Genomic DNA, 25,398 nt, shown 5'->3' on the forward strand with positions numbered 1-25,398 from the left:
CAAACTTCTGAGCCTTCCTGGTAAGGTCTATTCAGGTGTTTTGGAGAGAAGGGTCCAGCGGATTGTCAAACCTCAGATTCAGGAGGAGCAATGTGGTTTTCGTCCTGGCCTTGGAACACTGGACCAGCTCTATACCCTTAGGGGGTCCTGGAGGGTGTGTGGGAGTTCGCCCAACTAATCTACATGTGGTTTTGTGGATTTAGAGAAGGCGTTTGACCGCATTTCTTGGGGGGCCTGTGGGGGGTACTCCGAGAGTATGGGGTACCAGGCCCTCTGATACGGGCTGTTAAGTCCCTGTATGACCAGTGTCAGAGCTTGGTCCGCATTGCCGGCAGTAAGTCAGGTTCGTTCCCAGTGAGAGTTGGCTTCTCCAAGGCTGGCCTTTGTCACAATTTTGTTCATAACCTTTATGGACAGGATTTCTAGGAGCAGCCAAGGTGTTGAGGGGTTCTGTTTTTGTTGCCTGAGGATTGAGTCTCTGCTTTTTGCAGATTATATGGTCCTGTTGGCTTCATCAGAATGTGATAGTGTTGAGTCAGAAAAGAGTGGAATGCCTTTTCCGGGTCAGGGATGGGTCCTGCCCCAAGTGGAGGAGTTTAGGTATCTCAGGGTCTTGTTCACGAATGAGGGAAGCTGGAGCATGAGATCAACAGGTGGATTGGTGCTGCGTCTGCAGTTATGCGGGTGTTGTACCGGTCTGTCGTGGTGAATAGAGAGCTGAGCCAGAAGGCAAAGCTCTCAATTTACCGGTAGATCTACGTTTCTACCTTCACCTATGGTCACGAGCTTTGGGTAGTGACCAAAAGAACGAGATTGCAGATGCAAGCGACCAAAATGAGTTTTCTCCACAGGGTGGTTGGGCTCTCCCTTAGAGATAGGTTGAGAAGCTCGGTCATCCAGGAGGGGCTTGGAGTAGATCTGCTGCTCCTCCAGATCGAGAGGAGCCAGTTGAGGTGGCATCTGGTCAGGATGCCTCCTGGACGCCTTTCTGGTAAGGTTTTCTGGGCAAGTCTAATCAGGAGTAGACCTAAAGTAAGACCCAGGACACGTTGGAGGGACTATGTCTCTCACCTGGCCAGGGAACACCTTGGGATTCTACCGAAAGAGCTGGCCCAAGTGGCGGAAGAGAGAGGGAAGTCTGGGTGTCTTGGCTTAGGCTACTGCCCCCGCGACCCAAAATCAGTTTTATGAACTAAGTGTGGTTTCATGAATTTACTTTTAGGTGACCTGATCTTTCTTCTCCAGGATTACCACTACAGTGGCTTGCAACATGGATCTGACGAAGTATCCCATGGACAAGCAGACCTGCACGCTGCAACTAGAGAGCTGTAAGTGTGCATCATTCCTAATGCAGGAAGTTTAGCTGCTCCAAGGAGTGTGTGTGTATGTGTGTGTGTGTGTGTGTGTGTGTGTGTGTGTGTGTGTGTGTGTGTGTGAGCATTATCCTTCTTATTGTATACTATGGTATGGGTTTATTTATACGTACGTCTCATTGCTACTTTGATGATCAGGACTTTAAACGGGAACTTATGTATCCGCGGTAAGGTCCGCACCAACTGGTGACATCACTCAAGGTAGGTGGAGTTTCTAGAAACAAGATCATGTGGGATTGGTCTTTACAGCAGATGAATAACTACAACTACTTGATTAAAATGATCCTTTAAACTTTATATCTGTTTTAAATTAAATTAAACTGATAAATAAAAATCAAACACAAAACCTACAAAACAATAAAAATACGTTTGAGACAGTCTAGAGCAGCGGTACTCAATAGGCGGGCCCCATGTGTCACACCCTGTCCTGTCTCCCCATTTGGTCCAGCCTGCATCTCTGTTAATTGCTCCCACCTGCCTCACGTTTTCCAATCACCCAAGCTCCCAGCCCTCGTGTATTTAAACCCTTCAGTTCTGTGTCACTTTGTGGATCATTGTTTCATTGTCCAGCATGTGATCATTAAATACTTTTACTCATGCTGGTTTGTCTGCCTGCCTGCCTGCTTCCCTCACCCGCACGTGGATCCTTGCGTCTGCTTCACTCACCGCCACGTGCTGACAGAATGATCCACCCCACTAAAGGATCCAGCGGGGAGACTCTCCCCTGGGAGTACCTGCTCCAATTTCTCTCCTAGGACCACCGGCCGGCTTTTCCTCCTCCGGCGTCGCCTCGCCGCAGACGCCGCCACCGAACTTCAGCCTCGGCGATCCTCTCCACCCTCCCGGAGCCAGATGAGAGGTTGGACCGGGAGACGCTGCCAGACTGCTCCTGTTACGTGGGCACCAGACTGACTGTGTGCTCCCCCGGAGTTGGCCCACGGTGTGGGGAAGGATGCCGGGCTCCACTGCAACCCTGTGTCCCAGACGGAGTCGCGAGCTCGCCGCTGCCCTGGCTTGGCGCACCAGCTTGGACCCGCCCCCAGTCAGACCAGCAGTCCCGTCTCCTGTCCAATCAGCACCTCCGTCATCTGCAGGCGGAGGAACCACGCTTACAGCCCAGCTGACAGAGCTCGCCGGTCTCCAGGCAGAGCTTGGCCGGATCCGTCAGCTCGTCAGCCTCCAGGAGTCCCACCTGGACACCCTATCCTCCCCGAATCATCAGGAGAAGGTTTCAGTCCAGTCAGCAGCTCCCTCGTCTCAGGGCAAGAGGAGCGAGCCCGCGGTCCACCCAGCAGAGCTCGCCGGTCTCCGAGCTGAGCTGGCCCAACTCCATCAGACCCTCAGTCTCCAGGAGCTCCAGCTGGACGGTCTGTCCTCCCTGCTCTCCTAGTTTCTGGCGCCTCCAGTTCGGTCCGCTCTGGTCCCGGCAGTGACCCAAGAGGCTCTTCCCCTGGGCCGGCCAGTCCAGAAGATGGCAGCTCCTCCTGCAGCTGCTCCGCCTCCACTCCAGAAGTCGACAATTCCGGTCCAGAAGTCGGCGGTCCGGAAGTCGGCGGTCCAGAAGCCGACGCCCCCGGACCAGAAGCCGACGCCCCTGGACCAGAAGTCACACCATGTCCTGTCTCCCCATTTGGTTCAGCTTGCGTCTCTTATAATTGCTCCCACCTGCCCCTCGTTTTCCAATCACCCAAGCTCCCAGCCCTCTTGTTTTTAAGCCCCTTCAGTTCTGTGTCTCTTTGTGGATCATTGTTTCATTGTCCACCGTGTGATCATTAAATACTTTTACTCATGCTGGTTTGTCTGCCTGCCTGCTTCCCTCACCCGCATGTGGATCCTTGCATCTGCTTCACTCACCGACATGCGCTGACACCATGTATATTTTAAAAGTAATAATTTAATAACTTTGGTGCATTTCACTAAGTGTGATCTGCTGGCTGTCAACAGCTTTAAACGTTTTAACTTTGACACAAAGAAAACAACCATTTTAGTCAACTGAAGCACTTTTAATCTCTGAGTCCACTGCCATGTCCTTCACACACCCCCAGATTACAGATAAACAGAATGTGGATTAACTGCCTCCTTTTCTGTTTGGCCTCAGGAACATCAGAGTTGAGCCGAGGGGAAATGCGCTGTTGCTGCCTGAGAGATTTTGCTGCCACTGTGTGTTTGGTTTCCTCCAACGGAAGCAGAGGCTTTTACGTTTCACAGGATAACCACATTATCAGCTTGCAGCCTGCACACAGATAGCTGCTGAGTTTGATTAGTAGAATTACTGTGTCAACGTTCCCGGCCCTTTTAGAAAAGACCCTCTCTGTTCAGATTAGGGAGCTGATTGGTGGTGTAACGGGAATGAACTTTTCCTTCCTGGAGGCATTCTAGACTCACCATGCAGGTACACCCAGGATTTACTGTCTCATTAGTGAACTTCTTGTGATAAATAACTGGGGAAGGGAGAAATGTACCCCACCCCAGGGCAGCTGTGGCTACGATGTAGCTCATCATCACCTGCATGTGAATGGATAAATGACTGGTTGTTTTGTAAAGCACTTTGGGGGTAGAACGCTAGAAGGCACTATATGAAAAACCATATAAGATACCACCATAAAAGATGGTGTTTATGTGTATTTATTTGGCAGACGCTTTTATCCAAAGCTACTTACAATTTATAACCTATAGGGCTTGTTGTGATCTGTGGTGGAAACCGGAGTACCCGTAGGAAACCCACGCATGCATGGGGAGAGCACGCAACTCCACGCAGAAAGGCCGCAGCCGAGTTTCGAACCTGCAACCTTCGTGCTGCAAGGCAACAGTGCTAACCACTGCGCCACCATGAAGGTGTATGGATCCTTCCTGTCTGTATCAGATCTAAAGGAGCAAATAGGTGCTGCAATCCAGTCAGGATGTCCACAGGCATTATCAAACATCAGGAAAGGGTTAAACGTTATAACCCTCCAATGGTACTTCAGCTGAAAGACAAACAGATGCAGGCTAAAACACAGCGTTTACCTTCAGCAGTTGGTTTTAATTAAATAGACTAAAGAAATGTCCAGTTTCTACTGAAACATGAGGATTAAAGATGGTTTTAACCTCGGCGGATTGAGCAGCTGCATCAGGTGCTTCACTGCTGGAGGGCGATGAGCTCTGAGGATAAAAGGTGTGCTGGATCATTTTTCAGTGGGTCAGGTGGCTTCTTGCTAGTAATTCTACTGTGTGTGTGTGTGTGTGTGTGTGTGTGTGTGTGCGCGCGCGCGTGCGTGCGTGCGTCTGTGCTTGTACAGGTGAGTGTAGTCTCTACTCCGCACACACATGAGATTTTTCCATCAGCAGTGTTCTTTCCCTCACCAACGGCTCATTCCTGAGCCAGGATCGCTCAGACTCAAAAGTGGTTCAGGGAGCATTGATTGGACTCCAGCAGAACATGCTGGGGAGCAGGGATCCAAGTCCTACAGATTCTGACTATAATTTAGTGAAACTTTGTGTAATGATGGGTAGTTTACATCTTACTTATGAACCACAAAATGTGAGATTCCATAGAAATATGAAATATCAATCTGATGGACCACTGACTATTTTAACCAGAAGATCAGAACTTTTTATTGCAGGGATTAAGCGACACTTCGTATTAACTCCAATGGAAGAAAGAGAGTCAGGTTTAAAATAGTTAAGAAATTTATTTCTACACAATTTAAACAAGACTAACTTTAAACACTGTGTACTGATGGACTAAGGTGGAATGAGACGTGAGATGATGGTGTATGTGTGGAATGTTATTCAGAACCAGCAGATCTGGAGAAGCATTTAGTTCTGAGTGGGCGTGAATGTTTCGCTCTAAACTATAGTTGAAGATTTATAACACACGAGACGCCATCTGTCAGTCTACGTACCCAGGGGAAGCCTCTGTTTAGATCAAGAATGTCGGGGTCCTCGTGGACCCTCCTTGGAACCAAAGCCGGTAGAAAAGCATTGGTGCTGACCAAAGTGGTCTTGGAATGCTTCCAGGTCACGACAGGTTATCATTGCCGTCAGCGAGACCCTGAAGGGGTTGTGAGGTTCAGCTTTTATTCTGAAGGAACCGCTGTGGTCAGGTGTAACTTGCAACAGATTTTATCCAGCTTGTCGAGGTTCTTTTGGCTGAAGAGGAAGTCCGGATGGCCTGTCCAAGGCTTCTCTAGAATGCTTTGAACTAAAGAAAAGGTGGAGTGGAATAGTTTTTATAATTGTCATATTTTGGTTTACTGGCGAATCAGAATTTGACATGCAAAAGAGGGTTTATACAAACACCACAGAAAACTACGCCTCGCGTCAGAAACGAAGGTTCTGATTGGATCAGACAAAAGGAAATGTGTTGTGTGACTTTAGCATTACGTGTCATCAGTGTCTAGTGCAAATGTCCAAGATTATAATTACTTGTAAAATACTACTGATCACAGGATTTTAATATCAAGTAATAACATTGTCATTTCACAGATTGATTGAACATTGGGCTCACATTATTATTAGCAATAACAAACGTTGTTTGATTATGTGTTTATCAAGAGAGTTCTTCGTCTTCGTCTTGAGCTGTAACAGAGGTGAAGCAGTTTAGATGAGCAGAGTGCATGAAAGACCTTGGCCACTATCTCATGTAGATTAGGCTTGTGTCAGAGACTTTATGTCTCTGCTCGAGCAGACGCAGCACATCATGACCTTTAGGTCAAAAACAGGATATTCATGATGCTACATTTGAATGCATGATTGAACTGAAATGATGGTCTGGGAAACAGATTTTGTATTGTGCCCATTAGATGCACAAAAGCATAAAGAGAAGGAAGAGCCACAAACTTCTGCATCCAGAGTGAAAACCATCCAGGTGTTCCATCACCACCATCATGACCAACAACACGTTAACAAGCCACACAACAATGAAGCACTGAACAGACTCAGGCTTATGTTTGACATATTACAGGTGAAGATCCAGAATCACAGCACAATCACTAGCAAAGCCCCTTAATCCTGACACAAGTACGCAGATGGTGTTGAACACTGTTCAGCGCCTCGTGATTTTTATTTTGAGAGGTGCTATAGAAATGATATTTTCTTCTTCTTCTTCATCACCATGAACCAGCACCAATCCAAATTTAGCTTCTTTGCTAATTAGCTCAGCTCTGGAATAAGCCATCAAATACAAAAAGATGTAAAAGCAGAAGATAAAGAACCATAAACATCTGAGGTAGAGAACAATCACCTCTAGAAACAACCTTTAACCTAAACAACAACAAGGTTCACCAAACAGCAGCAGCAGGAACACGTTCTGGACCCGCCCCACCAGGTGAGCCGTCCACATCTTACTTGCTGCCTCTCTGATGGTTTAGCTGTTTGATCTGCTCCCAGAACTGTCAGTCTCCTTTAGAGTCCCTGTGACACGAGGGGCTGGCATGATGGTTCCTACTGAGATTTATTTAGCTTGTCAACTCCATTCATTCTGATCCCGGTTCTGGTTCTGATGGTTCAGAGAGACTTTTCCTGTCTGCAGTCGCCATCATACTCCACTACGCTGAAAGGGTGGTGGTGTGTGTGTGCCTCAATCCAATCAGCTGGTTCATTTATTTAGGAACAGTTGTTTAATAACCTAATTTGATTCCTTTTGGTTTAGCTTTTATTTATTTATTTATTTATTACAGTTAAAGGATGACAAATGGGTCGCCATCTTTTGAGTTTTGGGGATTTGTTGTGAGGTTTTTATCAGTAGACGGGACCTAAATGAAATAATTTACAAACTGCCATTTAAAATGTTAACTAGAAACTGAAAAATCAACCTTGGAGCGCTGCTCAGCCCCTCTCCTTCTCACTGAAATCCATCTTTAAGCTTGATTTTACTCCTTGTTGTTACATGACAGCCCACCAAGCTAAGCTCAGTCGGATACCTGGCCGGAAGCCCACCAGGGCCTCAGAGCCAACTCCAACAGTTAGCTCTGTCTCTGGTGCCATTTAGCTGACTAGAAGACACACAAGGGTTAAACTGCATGGATCCTTTGCTGCTTCAATCATTTCAGGCTAAATATCTGCATACGTTTTCTTCTCCCCGTTTGTCGCCGTTTCTTTCCTTCCCTTCCATCCTTCATGCTCGTTTTCCTGCTTCCCTCTGTATCTATCCTCTCCTTCCCTTCCTCTCCCTCAGTCTCCCTCTCCCACTTGCTCTTAGGAAAATGTATATTCAAGAGTTTGTTCCTTTTAATGCTGTGCCAAAACTGGATCTGCTGCACAGGAGGATCTTAAACCAGAGTGTCACTGTGGGAGGGTGTGGGGTGTTCAAATCCAGATTTCGCTAAAATATTTAGTGAGTCCTGGCAGCAAAGAAGACAGAAGAATGAAGCATTTTTTCCCTTTGTTTTCATTCAAAAATCCCTCAGACAGAATTTGGACGCAGTTTCATAAGTTAGACACAGAGGGAAAACCCCACCTCAGAGTAACGCTCGCCCAATTTTCATTTTCATCGTGGGTCTCTATTTGGAGAAGTCAGATCAAGGCGTTGGCTCAGGGATGTGGTGAGTTCCTCTCTGAGACAGGTGGGACTTTTGTCCTTTTTAGGCACATTTCTCTGCAAACTTCACAGGTTCAAACAAGAACAGTTATAGTAAATGAAAACCCTCCAAACACGAGCTTACATGGATGCATCCCAGCTTTAGAACAAACAAATAAAACCAACTTGACTTCCTATTCTCTTACTCCCTCTACTGATAAATCAGAAAAAATGCACCCAGCTGTGGCCTGATTCATCAAATCGCTGTGACTAATGTAAATATGCAAATGAAAACAACACTAATAACACTCCTTCCGGTATTTGCTATGCAGCTTAACGGAGCCATCTTTGATCGTATGAAATTTTCACGCCTGTTTTTCCAACTATGATTTGGGTTAACGCAGCTCTTCAGGGCCCGGTGCAATATGCACGGTGAGCCTGTTATCATGTGATGTAAGAGTGATGCACTTCTCTCATTCTTAAAGAGCAAGTCACCCCTTACAAGAAGCGTACTTCACTCCCACCTCATGTTTGAAAAATGCAACAAATGCTGTTGCCTAGCAGACCGAGAGGGTGGAGCCACTAACAAATACACACACTCACGACATTGTGACATCATAATGTACCAGTTTACATCATAGCATACCTCTTAGCCAATAGCGGTGGTAGATTTAAATTCAAATGCAGTGAAGAGTTTTTACCTGACAACGGCACAACACTGACAGTTTCAGGCAGAAAATTTAAATTTTAACTAAAATGCACAAAAGTGCTAAACTATTGACTACACGTGTCTGCAGCACGATTAGACACGCATTTATATAGTTTATCAGAAAAAAACAGTTGATTTGGGGGTGACTTGCTCTTTAAGTAAGGGATGAAAGAGAAAAATGAATATGCTACATTTAGTAATTAGAACATTTCTGCAGGGTGCTGATGAGAAACTTCCTGACAACGTTATGATCTGAGTGGGAAATAATGTTGACCTTCGTTGTTTAGACACGCAGAGAAAGCAGAAACTAAAAACTGTTGAAACTGCTGCACATTCATTGGATTTACCAACGACTGGTGGTTCTTTAAGGTTACCACGGTAACTACCAGTGGCCCTTTAAGGTTGCCATGGTAACTACCAGTGATCCTTTAAGGTTGCCTTGATACAAACGGTAGATCTTTAAGGTAACCATGGTACCCACCTACCTGTGTCCCTCTGTCCCTGACAGTAAACTCAGCAAAACTGGTGCCAACGAGTCTCTCTGACCCTAATCCAACACCAACAGGCAAGGAGGGTGAAGCGTCTTGCCCATGGGCACAGTAATAGCAGCAGAGTGAGTGGGACACAAACCTGTACATGAATTCAGTCTCTTAGGGAATGACATGAGTTTGTTTGTAAAAAAGCACTTTGGAAAAATCTTCAAAAAACTCAAACTTTAAAATAACAAAATATTTCAAAACAAGTTTGAGTCACATAGCGTCTGACTTTCTGAGACCCGTTTAAACTCAGAATCATGTTTCTAATAGGAGGTCAACCTGAGCCATAGAGGTCCACTGGGAGCGGGGCTTTCTTACCTGCTTCACAACAATTGGTGGAGAACTTTTGTATTATTTTTTAACATGTAGACACTATCAGCATAATCATAACCTAAAGTCACATAACACTAAACAACAGGACAATCCTGTTGTTATTTAGTACAGGACTGTCCTGTTGTTATTTACCTATTGTTATTTACAACAGGTAAATAACAACAGGATTATTCTGTTGTAAATAACAACAGGACAATCCTGTTGAAAATAACAACAGGATTGTCCTGTTGTTATTTACCTGTTGTGATTTACAACAGGTAAATAACAACAGGTAAATAACAACAGGATTATTCTGTTGTAAATAACAACAGGTAAATAACAACAGGACAATCATGTTGTAAATAACAACAACCCTGTTGGTTCAAACAAGAACCCTGTTGTTATTTACGACAGGTAAATAACAACAGGATTATACTGTTGTAAATAACAACAGGTATATAACAACAGGACAACCTGTTGTTATTTACAACATGTAAATAACAACAGGATTGTGAGCAGAGTAGGAAAACAGGTTAATACCATGGCATCCCTGTTTGTCATGCTGTGAATAATCCCAGAATATTCAGACTAGGTGGATTAGGGTTGAGGTAATTCCCAAATCCGGTTGCTATAGTAACACAAGTCATTTTTAGTGGCTGAAGACAAGATGATTCTACAGTCTCTTGTTTACTCCCCAAACGCCTCTTAGACATTGAGCATTATGAAAGATCCACCTCCCACCACGGGCTGCAGTTCCAAACAGCTTCGCCTCTAACTGATCTGTGCTCAGAAGGGCTGCTGGTGCTTCATGCTGTTTCCCTTAATGTCGCTGCAGGCTTTACCGAAAACAAGCAACACAATTTCTACACAACTAGAAACCAAAGCAGCTTGTGGGTGTGTACCATCATCGTAGCTCAGTTATGTAGAACATTTTGGGTATTTTACAGGAGCGGGTGAGAGAGAAGCCCGTGTAGCTCATTATTTCCCCTCCGTGAGTTTTCTCCGGGTTCTCCTCCCACAGAACAAACACAGCATGGTTGGTTTACTGATGGCTCCAACATGGTGTGGGAACATTAAACATGCCACTGTATCGGGTTAGGGTTATGTGGATGGATGGGAGCTGCTGTAGACACCACCAGGACAAAACAGTAAAAGACAGAGCAAGTCAAACATGGGTAATCTGTGGGTGAGGACAATTAAAACAATGTTCTAACTGTGAAACTGAAACCTTTCTGCTTTTTCTCTCCAAGGGGGTTACAACATTAATGATGTCATGTTTTACTGGACCCGAGGAAATGAGTCTGTCAGTGGCTTGGACACTCTCCAGCTAGCTCAGTACACCGTGGAGGACCACTACACATCTGTCTCCGAGGCGGTCTATGAAACTGGTATTTATGAATTAATTAATGCTAATATTTAAATAGTTGTGCTTTAATAATGAAGGGCCTGGTCATCATAAAGAACTCCAGAACGTCAGACAACATGTAAATAACAACACAAACCCATCAGATCTGATCGGAGTTCTTACTATTTCGTGTTTGTTAAAGGGGACAGTTAAAGGGGACATATCCACCCCACCCCATTCTTCCAAAAATTAGATACACCCATTATGAAAATTGATGTAATATATCCGGAAAAAATATTACCACATCTTGCCATATAGATATTTTAGAGACACAGTTTTTGAAAATCCAGGCAATATCACTGGAAAAATATATCGCGGTATATTGCCATATTGATATTTTCTTACAACTCTTGTCTGCAGTGTACTTTGGGTACACTATGGTGTGTCTTAACTCACCAGCTGCAGTTGATGCATGTGACCGTGTTGCACTTCCATTGTAATGCAATGCAGCAGTTTTCAATCTAAAAAGAAAAAAAAACAACTAAGAAACAAAAGAAATAGCTTTTAGACAAAAATATATATTTAATGTAAAGATTTAAATAATTAAAAGCATGTATTATATTGATTATCTGTCCTGGATAGCATTCCTCTGATGGAGAATACAGAACACATGTGACAGAAAGTACATTGAATCTGATTTGTCCTGCTCTGACAAATGTCAGATCTGTATACTGGTAAGACATTTATTTTCTCACTTAGATGATTATTCAGTCAGAGTTACGTCATATAATCCATTCGTTTGACTGAAAAAGGAGCAGGCAGAACTATGAACTTGTTTAGCCCAACCAAGTAAAATAGAATAAAAAATACATGTATCTGTATGTAAATGTAGTTTAAATGTCTTCCCACAATAGCTCATGTAGATTCTGTCTGAGTTATACCATAAAAATCCTGCAGTTCCACTAAAAAAGTATTTACCTGCAAACAGTCTGTTGGCTCTGCTTTCCGCTGCTTCCTCTGTAGCAAGTTAGCTGTACACATGTTAGCTCCAGTAGCTGCAAAGTCTCTGATCTTCTACAGATTCCTGAAAAATGAGCAAACTTATTAAAATAAACTGCAATAATATGTAATTCCATGAAACCAGTAATGAATATGTTAAGATGAGACTTTAACACGAAGCAATAGAGCATTGTCCTAGAGGCTAGCTTAGCAGCTAGCTAGTGAGCTAACGTCTGGTTAAAACCAGAGGTGGAAAGTAACGAATTACATTTACTCACGTTACTGTAATTGAGTAGCTTTTTTGTAAATTTTGTTGGGGTTATTAGGAGCGAACAATTAGTAAGCTTCAACTTACTTTTGGATTCTTCAATAAATTCTGTAAATATGTAAATATTTACTGATTTATTAATTAATTAAGATATTCTTAGATATACGGGGCACCATTCCCCTTTAACCGGGGAAAAATTGAATCCAAAACTCTTATCAGTCTTTCTTGAAGTTCGTAGAATCCTTGGAGCAGAGACTTCTCTTCGACACAACAAAGCTACTGGAGACGAAAATCTGAATTTTATAATGTTTAATTAACAATTTGTCAAATGAATAAACAGTGGCATAAATGAATAATAACCATGTGATATAATAAAAGGATGTATATTCAAAATAATGTTCAAGGTGTTTGTGTGGTGTGTGTGAGTGAGTGTGTGTGTGTGTGTGAGATGAATGGGTCTTTGTTTCCCCAGAGTAGGTGGGGGGAGTGAGCTGTGAGTGTGTGTGGGGCTCTTCCCCTCCCCTCGCATTCAACAGGAGACCTGGATGTGTAAAGTTTTCTACTTTCCCGAACACTTAGTGGCTTAGAATCACAGTAAAACTTAACTCAAACACTTCAAAAGTTAACAAACAACAAAAGGTCACTTGTAAATTATTTAATCTAAAAGGAGTCGGCAGCCTGGCCAGAGCTGACGACTAAAGATATTAGCGATGATCAATAAGCAGTTTATTCTTTCAAAATGACCCGGCGGACGTGTTTTGGGAACGAAAGAGGAAAACACGAAGCTACTTTTAAAGCAATAGCGCGGTTTTATTGCTTATTCTGGACTATAGAGGAAACGGGAGAAGAAAAGGAGAGAGAAAAATGAGTTTTCTGATCACCAGATGAGCAGCAAGGCGTCCCCAGCTGTTTGATTTGACGGTTCTCCGTTTTCTCCGCAGTTTTCAGCGTCATCCGTCGGTTTGATGCTTTCTCCGTTGTTTGGCGTTCTCCGGGAGTGTTTCTCCACGGGCTGGACACAAAGAGAACGAAGTTTCTTTTGTGCTGAGTTTGACAACTTACAGCGTCTCTGAGAGCTGAATGGAGCTCCGCTCGTTCCCAGTCAGGTCCCGATGGAGTTGAGTGGCTTCCAGCGGTTTCGTGGCTCAACTTGGGCACTTAGAGCTTCCGCGTGCTCAAGTTGTCGGAGCGTTCGACAAGCGTGTCCTTACCGCCAGGTATCCTGGGCAAAAGAACCAGGTTTCTTTGTCTCTGCTGAAGATTTATGGTCTTAGTTCGCGGGAAAAGCTCCACGGCTTCCCGCACATGCGCAGAACGTGTTTCTGGTACTAGGCGGTGACATCAACCAATGCTTCTGTGTGCAAAGCATCATGGGAAATGAAGTTTCTTGGCGCTGATGTGATTATTTGCTTTTCAGAGCAATTTAAGCACAGTCATTTTGGAGAAAATCACTGCATAGTAATTTCCTCATGAGGTCAGACCCTCAACATTCCCCCTTTTGGTTTCGAGGATCGCGCCCAAAGCTCGATCGTCGGAAGCACAGATGGGTTTGTTCCTCATGAACGTAGGTCGACTTGATTGTCGGAAGCACAGGTGGGTTTGTCCCTTAGGTTGTTGGTCTCCTTGGACGCCTTTGTCTTTGTTCTTTGTCTTGGATCCTGGCGCCTTTGGTCTTTGATCCTGGTCAGGCACAAAGAGGATAGGAAACGGGATAGTCCCCAACGCGCATAATGAGAAGAAGCCACTCACGCAGGTGGTACGCAATGATGATGTCGTCCATGCGAGAGGTAGTAGTGTAGAAGGAGGAAGGTCGGTGGGCGGTTAACTCCACAAGGGGACACAAAGGCATCTCACCGCCGGCCATACAGTTCAGTTTATGGAGCACGCGGTGATGTACGAGGTCCATAGTTCGCAAACGCGCATTGACCTATGTGGTCCCAAGATTCCCCCCTTTTTTGGTCCAAAGGGTGGATCAGGACAGTCTTTGGGCTAAAACAAGGACCATAAAACTAAGAGGTACTACAATGTGCTGGTGCGTCAGACAGAGTCATTGACAGACTGAGCTGGGCCGGCACATAACCACTAGTTAATATGTGACCAAGTACGAAACAAAAATACAGAAAACCCAAAAAAAAAAAACATATAACATCCAAGAAAATTCATAGCAACCTTGAGGTCTCATAAAATACATTCTTAGGTCATACATTCCGTGTGTAGCTTATAAAGAATGTGACATAATGCAACACTCAGATAAAAATGTGAGGTAGACTAAAGTGAGAACTACTCTTAGGGTTACAAAATTATAAAGAAAATGTTGCTCACCCCCTTTAGACAGGTGTGGTACATTCACGCTTGGATTCTCCCCGAACGCGGTCACGAGGCACACCGTAGGTGAGCAAGTGCATCTTATCTTGGAGTTTCTTAACACGCCTGTAGGCGGAATAAGCTATCACGGCCGTGATGAGCCATCCCATCCCCAGGGCGACCAATGTTGATTAAGGTGGTATAATCTGTGTCAATGTAGCGTCTTGGGTATCTATTCATGGGCGTCAAAGTAAGTTCACGCGGGGTTTGTGTGAACTTAACAAGTTTGGTTCCTTCAATCAGTAATTGTTGGTCAATTTCTAAATCGATGGTAAAGTTATAACCCTGGAAAGCGTCCATGATCTCAATCTCCGAATCATGCTGTTCGAGGTTGAGGTGATGGAGTGCCAGGTTTTCCAGGTGTACAATTGCACCTGGCGGAACTGAGAGGAAAAAGGTTTGGTTCGGCAGTTGTAACTCAGTGGCAACGTTATGCTGGTCATAAGTTACAAGGGCCGAGTCTACTGGGGTGCTGATAAGCCATCTGTCACCTGCACGTTCCACTCTGGTATCCATGTCAACATCTTTTAACGTGACCGTAGCTTGGCAATTCTGCAGGGGCGCATCGCTCCTGAGGCCGCATTGATAATTGGCAACGTCTCGGACAAATGGGTTACCAAGACACACCCAGTAAATATCTTTGGTTTTTGTGCATAAATCTAAGTTAGGAGTTAGATAGAGTTTGCTATCAGCATCTTGGTAAGCAAGGAAGCTCGGAGTTTTAAGGTGGAAATGTTTACCGTTTTTCCAAAAACCAACGTTTAGCATGGACTTAAGCCTATAGATGTGAGGTGTCTCAATTATGGGAACATTTAACAGGAAACCGAGTTCTAATTTTTCTGCATCAACGTGAATGGGAATTGCACTGCCTAGGCTGTACGCTAGGTGGATTTGTGAAGTGTGTACAGTGGAGGGAGTAGCAGCAGTCAAAACATCTTTGAGCAGATCCATTGGTACCAAATATGCAGGAATGCGACCTTCAACCAGGCTGTCCAGAGTAGAACCAATTTCCCTGAGCAGGTCCTGCATCAAATCTCTCACCACTCATGTGTACACAATATCCTGATGTATGGTGTCAGACAAAGTCTTGATTGCACGTAGAGATTCATTAATCAGAGCAGAATGTAGGTTGACCGTTACAAGAGTACCCTGTAAGGTTTTAGTAAGAGCTTCCTGTTTGCGGTCTAGGAGGAGGAGGTTCCCCTGGATCTCTGGCATCTCATCCTGGAGTTCGGCAATGTGTCGTTGGACAGTCTTAAGACTAATCGTGTTAGCCGCCGAAAGTCCAACTGAAAAGAGGGAACCCACCGCGGACACCGCAGCGATGAGTCCACCTAGAAACCTTTTTGGGCGGTTATTTTCTCCGAGGTCATCTTCAGTGACTATAAATTTTTGAAGTTGTGCCAACATGTAAGCGGTGGTGCGCTTGGCATGTTGAACAGTACCAATAATGGACTTGTGAGGAGGAGGGGCCGGTATCACGTGTTTGTGATAGACGTCCCACGGGTCCAAACGGACAACGATACGTTGCGTATGAATGCGGCAGTGTGTGATCAACAATCCGGGGTTGTCTTGGAGGACCATCCTGGTTGGTGGTCCCGGTTTAATGATGGCTGATGGAGTGGCTGCCGTTGATCCAAAGAGGATGCAGAAGATCCAGAGGAACTCCATCCTGTAATGGAGAGACTCGTGGTTAGTGAAAAGAACGGCTGGGGGGGGGGGGGGGGGGGGGGGGGGTCTTGTTCTTTGTCGGTTAGTACATGTTAGTGGGTTAAACGTGCACTTCCCCCCCCTTTCCATTTCCATGCATAAAACTATGTGGAGACTACGTCTACCTCCTGCGGGGAGTCTGGTCTCTGTACCCGCGGGGATGGTTTGACGTAGGGTTTGATTTGGTTTGCATGCACCCATTTGTAGACAGGCTCCTGTCTCGCTTTGGTGATGCGTAACCTGTATGCAACTGGAGAGAGTTTTGCCACAATCTCAAATGGTCCTGACCAGCAGGGCAGGAACTTCTTAGCTTTGCGTGCCGGTTGGGCGAACCGAAAGTAGAATACTTTGTCACCCACCTCGTATTCGCGGCTGGTTGTCTTTTGGTCGTAGTAGGCCTTAGTGCCTTCTACGTTGGTCTCCAGTTTTTTCTGAGCGTGCGCGAACGTAGCTCTGAGGTGTGTTTTCAAGTCTGCCACATACTGATGAGCGGTATAGGCAGTGGCAACACTGACATCCTCTGGGTGATACAGGAGGTGCAGTGGTAGAGTCATCAGTCTGCCGGTCATCATCTCAAAGGGCGTAACCCCCGTGGATCGCTGTGGAGTGGACCGTATGGCCATCAGGACCAGAGGGAGCTTGACGTCCCAGTCCTTCCCAGTGGAGCAGACGTACTTTTTGAGCATAGAGACGACCGTGCGGTTCATCCGTTCGACCTGTCCGGATGACTGTGGGTGATAGGGGAGGTGGAATCTCACTTCCACTCCCAGAAGTTCAAACAGGGACGTCATTACACTGGATGTGAAATGAGTTCCTCAGTCAGAGTCAATGCAGAGTGGAAGTCCCCATCGACTGAAAACGTGGTTAATCAGCAGTACAGCGGTTGTGACGGCTGTATCGTTTGGCGCTGGAAGGCACTCCACCCACTTCGTGAAACTGCAAGTTACAGTTAGCATATATTTGTTTCCTCTTGCCGATTTGGGAACCGGTCCAACCCAGTCGATCTGCAGGTGGGACCAAGGGAAGGTTATTCCCCTGCGTTGCAGTGGTGCTCTAGCAAGCGGCTGGGAGGGTTGAAACTGGGCACAGACGAGGCAGCCTTGGACATAGCTGGGTACGTCCTTGGACATCGACGGCCAATATGCTACTTCTGTCAGTGATGCGAGCGTAGCTTTTGCTCCGCGGTGACCTCCAACCGGAGTGTCGTGGGCGTAGGCAAGCATTACTCCTCTGTGGTCGAGTGGAACGACCCAGCGCGGCGGGCTGTGATCGTCACGCATGTAAACTAACAAATCGTTTTGTAGTTTCAGGTGCGCGAGTTGACGATGCAGGTTTACCAAATCTCTGCTTGCGCCCATAGGTGGTGATGGTTGTTCAGGTATCGGGCCCTTTTGGAGAAGCTCGCGGATGAGCTTCAGGTCAGGATCTCATTCCTGCATGGTGACTAGGTCCGCGTCATGTGGTTTTCAGCCTAGAAACACGGGTACCCCAACGGTTCGAGGTTCGTCTGCCTGTTTAGCATGGCGACGAGTAATCGCACAGACCTCGTGAACGGCCTTGGGAGGAAGCCACTCGTCTTTGAATTCCCAGCAGGTTCCCTGGTCAGCACCGAGCTTAGCAAGGCGGTCAGCTTCGTCATTACCATCTTTCTCCGGACCTATGGTCCTGGAGTGACCTTTGACCTTTTTCCAGTAGACCATTATGCCTTTCTCAGTGGTGAGCAGATCACACGCTAGGAATAACTCCGAGTGTTTCACGTCTCTGTTCCTGGCGTTTTTCATGTGATTCTCCTTCCACATGGGGAAGTGAGAGATGAAGCTGTGTCTAGCGTAGTTTGAATCAGAGCAAAGGACGATTTGAGTGATGTCCAAGGCTGCCGCCTGCTGGAGGGTTATCAACACTGCAGCAATTTCGGCGTACTGACTAGACTTTTGGCCCAACCGGTAGTGATTTGGTTGCTTAGTGTCACAGTCCACCCAAACGACTCCAACCCCGGCACGGAGCTGGCCTTCGTGAAGGTAGGCGCATCCGTCAGTGTAAACTTTCGGAAGCCCTTGGCAAACATTCTCATCAAAGTAGCGATGATTGGATGCGGTTGGGTAGACTGCGGCAGGTGTGTCCAGGGGGCCCATGACGGAGTCAGAGTCACAGTGCTGGCAGCCTGCTAGCCCTTGTCCTAGCGCTAGCTTGGTGTTCTGACCATACTTGACCTCAATGTTGTATCCTTGGAGCACCATCATCCACGTCGCAATGCGGCTGTTTGACACTCTTCCTTCGCGCAGTCGCTGGCTGTTTAGGAAGGTGACAGGCTGATGACACGTTTCAATGATCACTTTCTGTCCACCGATGTAACTACGAAAGTGTTCGACGGCCCAGACTGTAGAGAGGAGAGCTCTCTCGCAGTCTGAGAACTGGAGTTCCACCTTGCTCAGAGGCTTGCTGACGTATGCCACAACTCTCATGTCCTGATCGTGTTTCTGCTTCAAAGCAGCGCTCAGGCAGTGAGAGGAGAAAGTAGCCTCTATGTAGAACTCTTTATCCTTGTCTGGGTAAGCCAGACAGGGTGCGGACGCCAACTTCTGTTTTAGGAACTGGAAGGAGAGTTCTTGGGGTCTGTCCCACACGAAAGGTGTGTCGTTCCGAAGCAGCTCAGTGAGGGGCCTCGCTGTTTCAGCGTACTCCTCAATGAACTGCCTGGAGTAGTTGCAGACTCCGAGGAAGCTCCTGAGTTCAGTCAGATTAGCTGGGGCTTTGATGTCCTGAATGGCTCTAATGCGTCCCGCTTGGGGCTCGACTCCATTAGGGCCAACCAGCAGTCCAACATACTCCACTTTGGTTCGACACCACTGTCCCTTGAGAATCGCCAATTTAGCTCCGGCGTCAGCGAGCTGTTACAGCACGTGACGAAGTTCGGCCAGGTGCTCCTCGAAGGTTCGACTCCTCATCAAGATGTCATCGACATATATGAGGTTCCCTCTAGAAGCAGCATCTGACATGGCTTTGTGGAGGAAGATGTTGAACTCTGCAGGTGAGTTAGAGTAGCCAAAGGGGCAGCGGTTCCAAGTATATTGGCGATTTCCAAAGGAGAAAGCCAGTTTATACTGGTCCGCCGGCTCAACCTTCATGGTCCAGAAGCCGTTGGCTACGTCAACCGTAGAGAAGAAACGAGCATCTCTGACTCTGGCTAGCTCCTGATCTAAATGGATCATAGGCCACCTGGAGAGAGGTACTTGTTTGTTCAGTGCACGATAGTCTATGGTGAGACGCCATTTCCCAGTCGGTTTCAGAACCGGCCAGATGGGAGAGTTGTAAGTGGAGTTACACTCTCTGATGATGTTTTTCTCCTTCAGCTGATCGAGGATCTCCTGGATCGACTCATAAGCAGCGAGGGGAATCTTGTACTGACGTACAAAAGTAGGAGGGGCATTCGGGTTCGTCGAAATGCGAACCGTGTGCAGGTTTGTGAGTCCACAGTCCAGGGAGTCCCTGGATAAGATGGACTGAAACTCATAGAACAGGCTTCTAAGCGCTGCTCTCTGCTCCTCTGACTCCAGCGCATCCGCTTTGTCAAGCTGCTGGCTGACTTCGGCCTCGAAGCCGTCATAAGGTTCAGAGGAGGAGGGTCTCTGGTGTTCCGGGCTTTCAACCGGTGACTCTGAGGGTTGAGTATTTATTGCAAAAACCGTTAGACACTGACCGCCGTCAGTATCTAAGGTTGCACTGCAAATGGGTTCCTCAGGAAGGGCTTCATGCCGCTTGATGGTAATCATTTGTGAAGGGAAAGTACTGAATGTGTCTGCACCAACCTGTCTGTCATTCAAGAACAACGGAAGTTGTCTGATCACGGGGACTGAAAGTTCGAAGTCATGGAATGAGCTATCTATCAGCATGCCCAAGGGCTTTCCTGCCGGCAGGTGGATAGGACTCTGGGTCGGATTTTCGACCAACAAGTAAGCAGAACGATTGTTCAGCTCCAAGAGTGGCATGCCACAGACGGCTAAGTTGAGCTCCAAGAAGTGTGGTGATGGCTGGAAGAAGGCTTGGGTGCCTGGCAGCTTCTGATGCTTCATCAGAGTCAGACGAACAGGCACTCCTTTGACCAGTGGGGGCAGAACCGTGCTGGCCTCAACCACTGCACGGCAGGCCTGTGGAATGGTCTGTCTGGACAGCAAGTGTTCAGGGCCTTCTGAGCGAGGCTCAGAGGATGGTGTGGCCCGGGCCCAAAGGACTTGATTGCAAGTGTCCAGCTGGGCACCGAGTCGAACCAGCAGATCTGCTCCGATGAGTGCAGGTGGATCAAGCTGTGGTATGATGCTGAATGTATGTGTGAGCTGTCTTGCTCCAAGTTGGATAGTCAGAGAGCAGACCTCTGGCGCTTTCAGGAGCCTCTGCGGCCAAGTAGGTGACAAGAGCCGATGGCTACGTGTCACGCTGACCAGCAGGGGGTCCTTCTGACGCAGGTGTTCAAACGTCTGCTGGCTGATGGCTGACTTTTCCGACCAAAGAGCAAGGCGAGCATCTGAGATGTGGGTGCAGTTGATGGTGAGACCACCAACTATGTGTGGTGCATATGGCTGCAGGCTGACGTTCTTCAGCGAGCAGAGAAAAGATGAATGTGTGCAGAGCAGAGTTCCAGGAGCGGTTTCGTGCCTTTGCAGGCGGACATCGTCTGAGGGAGCCGTAGGGAGGGCCATGACCTTGGAACAAGGGTTTTGCTGCTCACTTATGTTGACTTCAAGAATGGAGGATGGTCGGCTGCTATCTGGGTTCCAGGGCTTAGGTGTGTCCACCTGGGCCCACAGTTGACCCTTCTGGCAGTCGATGAGGGGAGCTAGACGTTCAAGCAGGTCCTGACCAATGAGAAGTGGTTCAGTGTCTAGCTGGCAGACATAAAACGGGTGAACCAGAGTCATGTCTTGGAAGGTGATGTCCAGCCACGCCCGGTGAGTGATACACTCCCGGGTCTGGGTGTAGCTGGTGATTTTCAGGTCACAGGGTTCTACCTGGACTGGTTTCCCGAGCGACCGCATGGTGTCAGACAAGCGATGGAACAGTGTGGAGCATATCAGGGTGATTTCTGAGCCGGTATCCAGCAGAGCATCAACTTGTATGCATCCACCTACGTTGGTGCTACAGTACAAACGGCGAGCATGATCATGGTTTGTTAAGTCACCAAGGAACTTCAGAAACTTAGTATCAGGTTTCTCTGGGGGGTAGATTTCAGGAGGCTCCTGTGATCTACCAGTAGTGTTTCCCCAGCTGATCAGGTAGGTCCTGGCCACGCTGGGGGTTTGAGCCACGCCTAGTCATGCAGATGTTGGCTCTGGGTCTGGCTTCTTAGAAGAAGACTTTGGTGCAGGGGTCTCTTCTGCAGATCTCAGCTGTTCCTTCTGTTTAGCTAGGAACTGCTGAAACATCTCCTGGAGGTCGGCTTTGGTCAAGTACTCACCTGCGGACTTGCGTTCGGGACTTACCTGTTGGCGGCGCTCCTTAAACCTTCCACTGTTCCAACCTACCTGCCGTTGGTTTTGGTTGGGCCACTTCCTGTCTGATTGTCCAGACCTAGGCGGCCGATTAGCACCCCCCTTCCCCTGTTGAGGAGATTGGGACTGCTCTCGCGGTTTAGCAGGTCTAGGTTTAGCAGATTTTGGCTTAGTGGGTGGAGCTTCTGTGCCTTCAAGCTCCAAACGCGGCTCGGTGTCGGGAGTTAGGTGCATGACGCGGTGATGTGCGTCAGGCTTTTGGGGCTTTCCGCCAGCTTCCCAAGCCTGTTGGGCGTATCTCCTACCCTCCTGAGTTGTCAGTTTTTTCATCCGACAATACATTGAGACTTCGGAGCGAACACACTCGTGCAGGTTGTGAATGAACAGGGATCTGAAGGCAGGGTCTTCCTCGACCCCAGGGCCGTTTCGACCTTGGAAATAAGCACTTTTGAGTCGGCGATAATACTCTCTGGGGGGTTCGTTCCTCCCGTGTTTGATGGAGAAGGCCCCCATTGTAGCAGACGCAGAGTCTGCATACGTGGCGTATTCATCTCTCAACGCTCGGCAGAGCGAAGAGTACCGATCTCGAATGTCAGGTAGTAGAGTTTCCATGAAACCGTGCACCGTTCTAGATGTGGTTTTCCAAATTAGCTTGAGCTTTTCCCTTGAAGAGGGTGCTGGAAGATCAAGCAGACAACGTTCTATCTCCCTGAGATAATCGTCGACGTTGGATTAATTGGTGTTAGGATCAAAGCGTTCTATGTCTTTAGCTAGCGATTCAATTTGACGTACACGGAGCCCTGACTCACGGTACGGCGCGTCATCCTCTGACTCTGACCCACGGTCTGTCTCAGAGGGTGCTGGATATCGCTGGTGTGCTCTGGGCTCCCAATGTTGACTCCTGGGGCCCAAATTGGGGTTCGGCATGCTGTGACGGGCTGCTGGCACGTCACGTGGGTGTCCTGGGAGGTCCTCCTCCCGGGGCACGTCTGCGTAGTGCAGCCTGCGTCTTTCAACTGGGGCTTCTGCGTAATACGCTCTGTCCGGGTACGGACTGGCGTATGATGCTTTGTCCTGCAGCTGGTTGCTGGCATGCCAAATACCGGAGTAGCTAGGATGGGTGAATGGTTGAGGTGCAGGTTGGGGTGCATAACCCCAATCGGCACCTTGCACCCTTCGTGGACTGGGGAGCGATCTAAATAGAGGTGCCGCTCAGCTGGTCGACTTCTCACTGATTGAGAAGGCCGTGAAGATGAGGGTGGTGGTCCAACCTGGGGTTCGAGGGCGAACTGCCCTCGGCCCCTAGGTGGTCCTGAATGCCCTAGAGTGTGTGTAGGGAACGGGGCCGAAGGTTGGGACAGATGAGCTTCATCTCTCCCCTGCGGCGTGCGTCCGTCCAGAGAGTCCTGGTGTTTCCCCCCTTCCCACTGTCTGTTGTCATCAGCAGAGGGGGGCGGGGTCTTCTCCCCATCTTCCCCAGAATCGGTGTTGTCTTCCTCCTCGTCATCCTTCTGCCTTCCATTTTGCTGCCTTTCAGCTAGCATGCTCTGGAGCTTCATGATCTCTCGATCATGTTGGAGTTCTCTCTGATAGAGGATCAAGGCTAACTTAGCTAAGTGAACCTGGATTGGTTTTGTACCATCCAGGTTTTCTATTTGATCAATTACAGCTTCTAGCTCGTCGCTACGCTGTTCTTCAGTGAAATCCCTAGAAGGGTAGTCGGGTTCTCGAGCAACCGCGACCAGTTTGGACAATATTTGTCCAGAAAGTAGGCCAGGTTCACATTTGTGGGCCGCAGCGCCACCTGGTTGCTGGGAGTTGGTCAGTTCACTACTCTGTCCCTCCATTTTAACAACCGAACCAAAAATAGCCTAGTAGAGCTTCTGCAGATAGCTCAAGCTGCACCTTTTGGGCAGCAACTGCTAGCTTTGTAGCAGAAAAACACTAAATTAACCTTTGTGCGCACAGGTTTTAGCGTTTTAAGATTGCACGGAATGCCGTGACTGACGCTTAAAATACTATTCCTTTCAGTATTTTAGCACAAGCTGGTGCGTTGCCGTAGCAACGTCTTACAACACTTGCAGTGTTAAATATGCTAGTTATTCCTTCAGAATATTAGCAAACAGGGTGTTATCAGTCTTTGAGTGAAGGTTTCAGTTAGTTATAATAGCCACTGTGAGTTAAAGTCGCTAAATTAGCAGTTAATTTTAGCCTAAAAGGGTTAGTCAGAATTACTTACACACTGCACCTTTAATGAGGAACTGAATTGTAACCTAAAAGGTTAGCCAGAATTAATTACACGTTGCACCTTTAAGGAAAAACTGAATTTTTAACCTAAAAGGTCAACCAGAATTAATTTACACGTTGCACCTTTAAAGAAGCACTGAGTTACTGGTGAGAGTTCGATGCAGCTTCCTGCTCAGCGAAATCAGCACCACTCTGTTGCTGGTTCAAGGCTGAACAACTGATTATTTTTAATTCAAGCTCTTTGGATTTATTTGTTTGTTTGTGCCGGATAGAAAGTCTCTGTGTATCCAAGCCTCACACGGCCGCACCAATTAATGTTGGGGTTATTAGGAGCGAACAATTAGTAAGCTTCAACTTACTTTTGGATTCTTCAATAAATTCTGTAAATATCTAAATATTTACTGATTTATTAATTAATTAAGATATTCTTAGATATACGGGGCACCATTCCCCTTTAACCGGGGAAAAATTGAATCCAAAACTCTTATCAGTCTTTCTTGAAGTTCGTAGAATCCTTGGAGCAGAGACTTCTCTTCGACACAACAAAGCTACTGGAGACGAAAATCTGAATTTTATAACGTTTAATTAACAATTTGTCAAATGAATAAACAGTGGCATAAATGAATAATAACCATGTGATATAATAAAAGGATGTATATTCAAAATAATGTTCAAGGTGTTTGTGTGGTGTGTGTGAGTGAGTGTGTGTGTGTGTGTGAGATGAATGGGTCTTTGTTTCCCCAGAGTAGGTGGGGGGAGTGAGCTGTGAGTGTGTGTGGGGCTCTTCCCCTCCCCTCGCATTCAACAGGAGACCTGGATGTGTAAAGTTTTCTACTTTCCCGAACACTTAGTGGCTTAGAATCACAGTAAAACTTAACTCAAACACTTCAAAAGTTAACAAACAACAAAAGGTCACTTGTAAATTATTTAATCTAAAAGGAGTCGGCAGCCTGGCCAGAGCTGACGACTAAAGATATTAGCGATGATCAATAAGCAGTTTATTCTTTCAAAATGACCCGGCGGACGTGTTTTGGGAACGAAAGAGGAAAACACGAAGCTACTTTTAAAGCAATAGCGTGGTTTTATTGCTTATTCTGGACTATAGAGGAAACGGGAGAAGAAAAGGAGAGAGAAAAATGAGTTTTCTGATCACCAGATGAGCAGCAAGGCGTCCCCAGCTGTTTGATTTGACGGTTCTCCGTTTTCTCCGCAGTTTTCAGCGTCATCCGTCGGTTTGATGCTTTCTCCGTTGTTTGGCGTTCTCCGGGAGTGTTTCTCCACGGGCTGGACACAAAGAGAACGAAGTTTCTTTTGTGCTGAGTTTGACAACTTACAGCGTCTCTGAGAGCTGAATGGAGCTCCGCTCATTCCCAGTCAGGTCCCGATGGAGTTGAGTGGCTTCCAGCGGTTTCGTGGCTCAACTTGGGCACTTAGAGCTTCCGCGTGCTCAAGTTGTCGGAGCGTTCGACAAGCGTGTCCTTACCGCCAGGTATCCTGGGCAAAAGAACCAGGTTTCTTTGTCTCTGCTGAAGATTTATGGTCTTAGTTCGCGG

General features: G+C 46.9%; 1 protein-coding gene across 7 annotated transcripts in view; it reads left to right on the forward strand.

Annotated features, from left to right (window-relative positions):
• The window catches only part of LOC107374282 (gamma-aminobutyric acid receptor subunit pi), a 183,019-nt gene that overhangs the window by 146,436 nt on the left and 11,185 nt on the right, over window positions 1–25,398 (forward strand). For all 7 annotated transcript variants that reach the window (XM_070542265.1, XM_070542263.1, XM_070542260.1 and 4 more), the window contains 2 exons: window positions 1,246–1,328; window positions 10,680–10,817. In XM_070542265.1, coding sequence (XP_070398366.1) covers window positions 1,246–1,328; window positions 10,680–10,817 — 221 coding nt within the window. The remainder of the gene's footprint in view (window positions 1–1,245; window positions 1,329–10,679; window positions 10,818–25,398) is intronic.

This window comes from Nothobranchius furzeri, chromosome 12 (genome assembly GCF_043380555.1).
Source record: "Nothobranchius furzeri strain GRZ-AD chromosome 12, NfurGRZ-RIMD1, whole genome shotgun sequence".
In the NCBI taxonomy this organism is placed as follows: Eukaryota; Metazoa; Chordata; class Actinopteri; order Cyprinodontiformes; family Nothobranchiidae; genus Nothobranchius; species Nothobranchius furzeri.